The sequence below is a fragment of the Rhinopithecus roxellana genome, chromosome 19 (genome assembly GCF_007565055.1).
Source record: "Rhinopithecus roxellana isolate Shanxi Qingling chromosome 19, ASM756505v1, whole genome shotgun sequence".
NCBI lineage: Eukaryota > Metazoa > Chordata > Mammalia > Primates > Cercopithecidae > Rhinopithecus > Rhinopithecus roxellana.
The window spans coordinates 5646852-5654575 of record NC_044567.1 but is presented as its reverse complement, the minus strand read 5'-3'; the positions used below and the strand labels follow the sequence as shown (position 1 = coordinate 5654575).

At 54.4% G+C, this 7724-nt stretch overlaps 2 protein-coding genes across 2 annotated transcripts; one reads left to right on the top strand and one right to left on the bottom strand.

Annotated features, from left to right (window-relative positions):
• Window positions 1–1877: 1877 nt before the first annotated feature.
• Window positions 1878–5878, top strand: HOXB13 (homeobox B13). The gene is made up of 2 exons (XM_010359723.2): window positions 1878–2637; window positions 3578–5878. Exons 1-2 carry the CDS (start codon window positions 2037–2039, stop codon window positions 3829–3831), a joined length of 855 nt encoding a protein of 284 aa, XP_010358025.1. The 5' UTR covers window positions 1878–2036; the 3' UTR covers window positions 3832–5878.
• A 77-nt stretch (window positions 5879–5955) lies between these two features.
• On the bottom strand, window positions 5956–6950 carry PRAC2 (PRAC2 small nuclear protein). Its single transcript, XM_010359713.2, is given in 4 exon segments — window positions 5956–6054; window positions 6057–6276; window positions 6278–6317; window positions 6884–6950. Coding segments are annotated over 4 exon segments (426 nt in total).
• Window positions 6951–7724: the final 774 nt, after the last annotated feature.

Below are 7724 nucleotides of genomic sequence, written 5' to 3'. Positions count from 1 at the left end.
TGGTGAAAAATTCTTAGTCTTTAGGTAAAAATCTGGATATTTCTGCAGTTCATAATTAGACAAGCAAGAAACTCTGGTGAGAAACTGGAAAGCACTGGAGAGATGACGTCTCCCTTTTCTTCCATATTGTTTTCAAATGCAATAAAATCTAGTGAAGATTTCATGCTTGGTGTCTTCAGTTACAGCAATGCTCATTAAGAGTGATGTGCACTACAGCCTGTGGGTCCTTTCCCACAAAGTGGCTTAAGTTCAAGGTCAGGTTGGTGAGAGGTTATGATTGAGTCCGCCCAGAGTTTAGGGTAATCTATTCCATATAATTGCCAAGACCCTTGTGTAGAATGGAAACATTCCTGTCTTCTCCAGAAAAACTGGGAGTTCTAGAAAAAGCAGACAGAAGAATTTGATTTGGGAGAGGTAGTAAAGGAAGTGGAAAACCTCTAAAGACAGATTTATGAAACAAACCGTTTGATTCTTCTGAATTGCACTGCACAATAGGCCCCAATAGAGGGGCCTCAAGCAATTCTGCCAATGGTTGGGGCTTCCCCTCCCATTCCCTTTTCCTTCTAAGGAAGTTTAAAACTTGGAGGAGGCAGATAGGGGTCTTGGACTTTCTGGGCACTCAGCTTGGGTGGGAGTGTGCCAGCATCAGGACAGTTTCCTAGGCTCCTTGCAGACCATAGGGAGAGGGCTGCAGGGCAGGGAGACTGGCATCTCTACACAGGCGTCTGTATTCTTGGGGTCCAGAACTCCGACAGCTGGTTTCTGGCAGTCAGCCAGGCCTGGCTTCCTCAGACTTCCTTAGATCCCAAAAAAGGGGGAAAGCGACTCTCTTTTCTTTCTCTTTTCTGACTGGCACTTTAGGATTTTACAAGATTGTGTCCCATCCCCTCTGTCAACTTCTCTCTTTCCCTCTTTGTATTGCTGTTCTGGGTCTCATCTCTCCCTCTCCCAGTCCCTCCCTCAAGTCCTGTGGATCTCCGTTCCTCTGTACGTCTTTCCCCACACTTAAAGGGAAATCCAGACCCTTCCACAGTCCACTCTAGAGGCTCCATTTCCCCTTCAGGTCCGGACGTGGAGAGTCCTGGGCTCCGTCTAGATCGCGCGTCTTCTACGTCTGAGTTCGTGTCTCCCGCCTCTTCCCTCAGCCTCACCCGAATCAGGGCCTCCAGAGCATTCTGGGCAGTAGTGAGTCCCTGGGCAAGGGGCGTCCAGGGCACCTCCCTGGGGCCCGGAGCAGCTCATTCCAGGACATTTGGGACAGGAAGGGTACCAGGAATGAACCAGAGTGCTAGTACCCAGGACCCAAAGCCAGGGGCTGCCGGAAATACCCATTAACCCCCATTTCCCAGCCTCCTCTTACACAGGCGCATTCCCGGGTTCTCCTTTGAGGCCGGGAGCGGCCTCCCAGCCCCACCCCCGACTCCCCTTCCCCCCCAGGAGATGGACACTTTATAGGGAGAGCTTTTTATTCTCTCGTTAAACCTGCCAAAGCGCAGGAGACAGAGAGCCAGTGAGGGAGGGGAGGAGAAAGAGGTGGGGCCCGGCCCCTCATCCCCTCTCCCTCCGCCCACCACGCCTCCCCTCCCCCCGGACGTGGAACTGGGACTCTGCAAATTGGAAAGCAGCGAAAGGACACCTCCTTCCTTTACTCTCGTGTTGTTTTTAAGTGCAATGAGAGACAGAAGAGTGGAGAGGGAAAAGAAGAGAGAGAGGGAAATAAGAGAGAGGAGAGAGAGCTGAGAGAAAGAGAGAGAGAGAAAGAGCGAGAGAGAAAAAAAAAGCTGGGGTAAAGTATTTTCGCAGTTTCTGCCTTTAGGATTTTATTAGCTTCTCTCCCCCAGGCCGCAGCCAATCAGCGCGTGTGCCCGGGCCCCTGCGTCTCTTGCGTCAAGACGGCCGTGCTGAGCGAATGCAGGCGCCTTGCGAGCTGGGAGCGATTTAAAACGCTTTGGATTCCCCGGGCCTGGGTGGGGAGAGCGAGCTGGGTGCCCCCTAGATTCCCCGCCCCCGCACCTCATGAGCCGACCCTCGGCTCCATGGAGCCCGGCAATTATGCCACCTTGGATGGAGCCAAGGATATCGAAGGCTTGCTGGGAGCGGGAGGTGGGCGGAATCTGGTCGCCCACTCCCCTCTGACTAGCCACCCAGCGGCGCCTACGCTGATGCCTGCTGTCAACTATGCCCCCTTGGATCTGCCAGGCTCGGCGGAGCCGCCAAAGCAATGCCACCCATGCCCCGGGGTGCCCCAGGGGACGTCCCCAGCTCCCGTGCCTTATGGCTACTTTGGAGGCGGGTACTACTCCTGCCGAGTTTCCCGGAGCTCACTGAAACCCTGTGCCCAGGCAGCCACCCTGGCTGCCTACCCCGCGGAGACTCCCACGGCCGGGGAAGAGTACCCCAGCCGCCCTACTGAGTTTGCCTTCTATCCGGGATATCCGGGAACCTACCAGCCTATGGCCAGTTACCTGGACGTGTCTGTGGTGCAGACTCTGGGTGCTCCCGGAGAACCGCGACATGACTCCCTGTTGCCCGTGGACAGTTACCAGTCCTGGGCTCTCGCTGGTGGCTGGAACAGTCAGATGTGTTGCCAGGGAGAACAGAACCCACCAGGTCCCTTCTGGAAGGCAGCATTTGCAGGTAACCTCTATTACCCTGGGTCCCCCTGTCTCTGAGCCTGGGGTTGTGGGTCCCACTGGCATTTCCCTGGGAGGAGGAGGAGGGAGACTTGGGCTGGTGAGGATGAGCTTGGTGCTCCTCCCTTGGTAATTAGGACTCTGAAGGAGGGTCCAGGCAGCTGGAGGGCCTAGATGGAGGTCTGTGTGAGGTTCCTGAGCTGGGTGCTATCCAAAGCCTGAGGGCCACCTCCCTTCTCCAGGAGGCCCTGGGACCAGCCTTTTAACATGTCTGAGAGGTTTGGATCTCTTTGCTGTTGGGTGGGGATCACGGTGTCCTTACCCAGCACAATTCCAGACTAATTCTACACAAAGGCTAAATAACTCTCAATTCGGTGAGTGGGGAGTAGGTGTGGGAGATAGGAGGTACTGTAGAGAATACAACCCCTCACTTTCTTTTAGATGAGTTTTCCAATTTCCAAAGAAAAATTTAGGTTTCCTGCAGTCATGATATAGGTGTGTGCATTGGGATGGGTGAATGTGTATGTGTGTGCACATGTGTATATGCATGTAGTGGGAGTGGAAGCAGAAACGTGTTTCCAGAATTTGCCTGTAGAATCTAAAAGAGCAGTCAAGAGTCTGGAAATGCATGAAGAGTGGACGTATGTGATGGTGGGCAAAGGCCTGACTGTGTGTGGTGCGGGGGTATGTTTGTAGATTCGCGGGTGTGAGAGCAGTGATGGGTGAGGATGGCCTTCAGGAACCAAGGCTGAGCGGTGGTGAGAGAACAAGCCGGAAGCCAGGGTGGTGTCCCGGTATGCTTTGGAGGAACAGGATTGCACGTGTGCCTGCAGGGTGACCTGTGTGCACCTGTGGGATGACTTAGCTTGGGGCTTGCAGGGTCTGGGTCTGCATGGGTGGGGATCTGACTATGCCTTTTCCTCCCTCGCTTTCCTGCCGTGCAGACTCCAGCGGGCAGCACCCTCCTGATGCCTGCGCCTTTCGTCGCGGCCGCAAGAAACGCATTCCATACAGCAAGGGGCAGTTGCGGGAGCTGGAGCGGGAGTATGCGGCTAACAAGTTCATCACCAAGGACAAGAGGCGCAAGATCTCGGCAGCCACCAGCCTCTCAGAGCGCCAGATTACCATCTGGTTTCAAAACCGCCGGGTCAAAGAGAAGAAGGTTCTTGCCAAGGTGAAGAACAGCGCTACTCCTTAAAGAGATCTCCTTGCCTGGGTGGGAGGAGGGAAAATGGGGGGTGTCCTGGGGAGACCAGGAACCTGCCAAGCCCAGGCTGGAGCCAAGGACTCTGCTGAGAGGCCCCTAGAGACAACATCCTTCCCAGGCCACTGGCTCCTGGACTGTTCCTCAGGAGTGGCCTGGGTACTCAGTATGTGCAGGGAGAGGGAAGCCCCTTGTGACAGCCCACTCCACCAGGGTACCCAGAGAACCTGTCCCAGTCATCATCATTCATCCTGACAGTGGCGATAATCACGATAACCAGTACTAGCTGCCATGATCATTAGCCTCATATTTTCTATCTAGAGCTCTGTAGAGCACTTTAGAAACTGCTTTCATGAATTGAGCTGATTATGAATAAACTTGGAGGGCGATCCCCTTGCAGGGAAGCTTTCTCTCAGACCCCCTTCCATTACACCTCCCATCCTGGTAACAGCAGCAATACTGAGGACAGGGGAAAGGGCAGATTTGCTTATGTGGCTGTGACGTCCGTTTAGCATTTTTCTCAGCTGACAGCTGGGCAGGTGGACAATTGTAGAGGTTGTCTCTTCCTCCCTCCTTGTCCACCCCATAGGTTGTACCCACTGGTCTTGGAAGCCCCCATTCTCAACACGATGATTTTGCGTCGTGTGAAAATGAAGCCAGCAGGCTAGCCCTAGTCAGTCCTTCCTTCCAGAGAAAAAGGTTTGAGAAAGTGCCTGGGATTTCCTCCCGCAAACTCTCTAAGTCTTCCTTTAATATTTCTGGTGGTTCTGACCAAAGCAGGTCATGGTTTGTTGGGCATTTGGGAGCCCAGTGAAGTAGATGTTTGTGGCCTTGCATACTCAGCCCTTCCCAGGCACAAACAGCGGCAGAGTGGTGCCAACCCTGTTTTCCCAGTCCACGTAGACAGATCCACAGTGCGGAATTCTGGAAGCGGCAGACAGACGGGCTCTTTGCAGAACCCGGACTCTGAGAGGGACACGGGGACCTCTGCCTCTGTGTTCATTCTCTGATGTCCTGTACCTGGGCTCAGGGCCCTGTGGGACTCATCGCCTGGCCACGCAGCAAAGCCAATCGGTTCGTGCTGGGCCTTCCTGCATCTTAGGCTGGGGGTGGGGGGTGGAGGGTGGGAGTGAGGGGGCCTGCAGGCCATTCTCCACAATTGAGCGCACAGGCCTGAAGTCTGGAGAACCCGCAGAACCGAAGTTCCGAGCAGCGGGTTGGTGGCGAGCAGTGGGTCGGTGGCAAGCAGTCGGTAGGGGGCCGCGTCCGCCACTACCTCGAGGACCTTTCCCTCCCGGAGCCTGCTCTCCAAGAAACCCCGCGGCAGCCGCCACAGCCAAGGGATTCGAGTGTTTATGGCCTGCGGTCGGTCGGGTGGGATCCTAGCCCTGGCTCCTCTCCCGGGAAGGGGTGAGGGTGGGATGTGACTTAGACTCCTACAAATCTGTTTACCAAAGAGGAGCACGGGGCTGAGGGAAAAGGCCAAAGAGTGTGAGTTCATGGGAACTGGGGGTTCGGGGGAAGAGGACCAGGAGGAGGAAGAGGAGGTCGATTTCCTGATTTAAAAAATCGTCCAAGCTCCGTGGTCCAGCTTAAGGTCCTAGGTTACATGCACTGCTCAGAGGAGGTCACTTTCTGCCTTCCACGTCCTCCTTCAAGGAAGCCCCATGTGGGTAGCGTTTAATATCTCAGGTTCTTACTCCTCTGTCTGTATATGCTCAAACCCGACCAACGATCGGGCAAGTAAACTCCTCCCTCGCCGACTTCAGAACTGGCCAGAGTTCAGCGCAGATGGGCCTGTGGGGAGGGGGCGAGGTAGATGAGGCGGAGCGACTTGGTGCGGGGTGACCCCTTGGAGAGAGGAAAAAGGCCACAAGAGGGGCTGCCACCACCACTAACGGAGATGGCCCTGGTAGAGGCCTTTGGGGGTCTGGGACCTCTGGACTCCCCGTGCTCTAACTCCCACACTCTGCTATCAGGAACTGAAACTTAAGGGTCTTCTCTGTTTTTCACTCGCAATAAATTCAAAGCAAACAAAAGATGTGGAATCTTAGAGATTTATTCCACTAGTGTGTTAGTACCATTAAAAAGACAAGGGCGCCCCCTCCCGGCAGAGGCTCACCACTCCAGGAGAACTTGTGGGCAGTCTTTCATCCCCCGCGGAGCTACCGGCTCCCCGCAGCCTGGGGCCTCCTGGGTACTTACTGGGCTGCGTGTGGCGGCTCCAGGACCCGATGTCGCCTGCCATTCGGCCAGGGCATCGGCAGATGTATTGGTCCAGCCCCCGAGAGACCCAGGAAGAAGGCAAGGAGGTTCGGTACGAGCGATCTCGAATGGAAGAAGGCGGTCGGGCTCCGGGAGCCAGGCCGCAGCGCCATCCGCCTTCTGTCCATGTCTTCGTTAGTAATATATTTATCTTCCTCGCCATAACAATTCGCGGTGGACCCCCTACTTTTTTTTCGGATTTACTTGTATGGAATCTGTGCAAAAGATACTTAATTTCGTTTAGTATTAAACCCTTTTATTGGAAATCCCTTCCCAAACAGTTTTAGTCTCCCACCTATCCCCGGCCGACCACATTGAAATCTCTCACTTATTTGTGTTTAAATCACAACAGAATCTACAAACCTACACTCACCTGCAGCTATTTACTTTTAAATAAGGGCTATGTTAAGTTACAGGAGGAAATGTTTTGCTTACCATTCGGACAAACATGTGAACACAATGTCACAATAGGTGAATCCAGACAACACTCTCACAGATGAATAAACGCAGAGGCATACACATATACTTCGGAAAATAAGCAGGGTGCCTTTTCACCAACAAGGCGCGATTGTACTCTGAGCTGCCCTCCAGACCTTTCCCCTCCCTCAGAGCCAAACGCCGCCCCCCGCAGCGAGTCTTTCAGCAAGCTACCAAACGGGATCGGAGGGTCGCGTCTACGCGGACTCTAGACCCGAAATAATTTCTAACTCCAAAGCAGGTGGATGTTATTAGGCTTCCAGAAGCCGAGTAAGGGACAAGTGGCGCAATGCGTAGAAACTACCTCCGGAAGCTCTTTTGGAATCTCGGTTCCGGCACCCGCAACGCAGAGCGCGAACCTGAGGCTCCATCTTTTGGGTTTTACTCCGGCTGGCGAGAGCTTCGGGGACCCTGCGAGGCAGCCGCCAGGCGAGAATCCGCCCCGCCTTCCCTGCACGCCGTCCCTACTCCAAGTAGTAGTTCCGGGGCCAAAAGGTGGAAAGCCCCCGAAGCAGGAAAAAGCCTCATCCAGACCCCGCAGTTCTCGGGAGCAGCTCCAGCTTTCCTTCCCCAACCCAGAGCAAACTTCTCTTCCCTGCAGCTCCTCTCCTCCCCTTCATTAAACTTGTATTCAAGGTTCTAAGTGCTGCACTCTAATTAGATTTCCTTCAGGGGAGACCCTGTGCCCCCCAGCCCCACCCTGTCCTGTCTAATAGAAACCCCCGAGCTACAACCGCGAATTAAATAAATGAACTCGTTACCGTAAACTTGCAATAAAGCCCGGAGGCGAATGCTGAGGAGGGGGCAAAAGAAGGTTTCGTTGTTTTTGAAATTTATACCATTCTCACCCTCCCGAACAGTCGCTTTTCAGGAAAGAGGGGAGAAAGCTCAGGAGCGGCCCTGGGCCTCTCGCCCAAGAGCAGGACACCCCGCCCCTCCCCCCAGGCGCTGGCCTGGGCCGGAGACAGATTTAAAACATCCAATGGGGAACCAATGCCAGGCTTTCTTCCTCTCTCCCTACCAGTTAGTTCTGTGTAGAGGGGATGAGGGGGAGGGGACGAAGTGGTCAGGGGAGAGTGAAGGAAAGAATTCCACCATTACCCCCTCTCCTCCCCTAAACTGCCCCCCGAACTGGGAGGGGCACA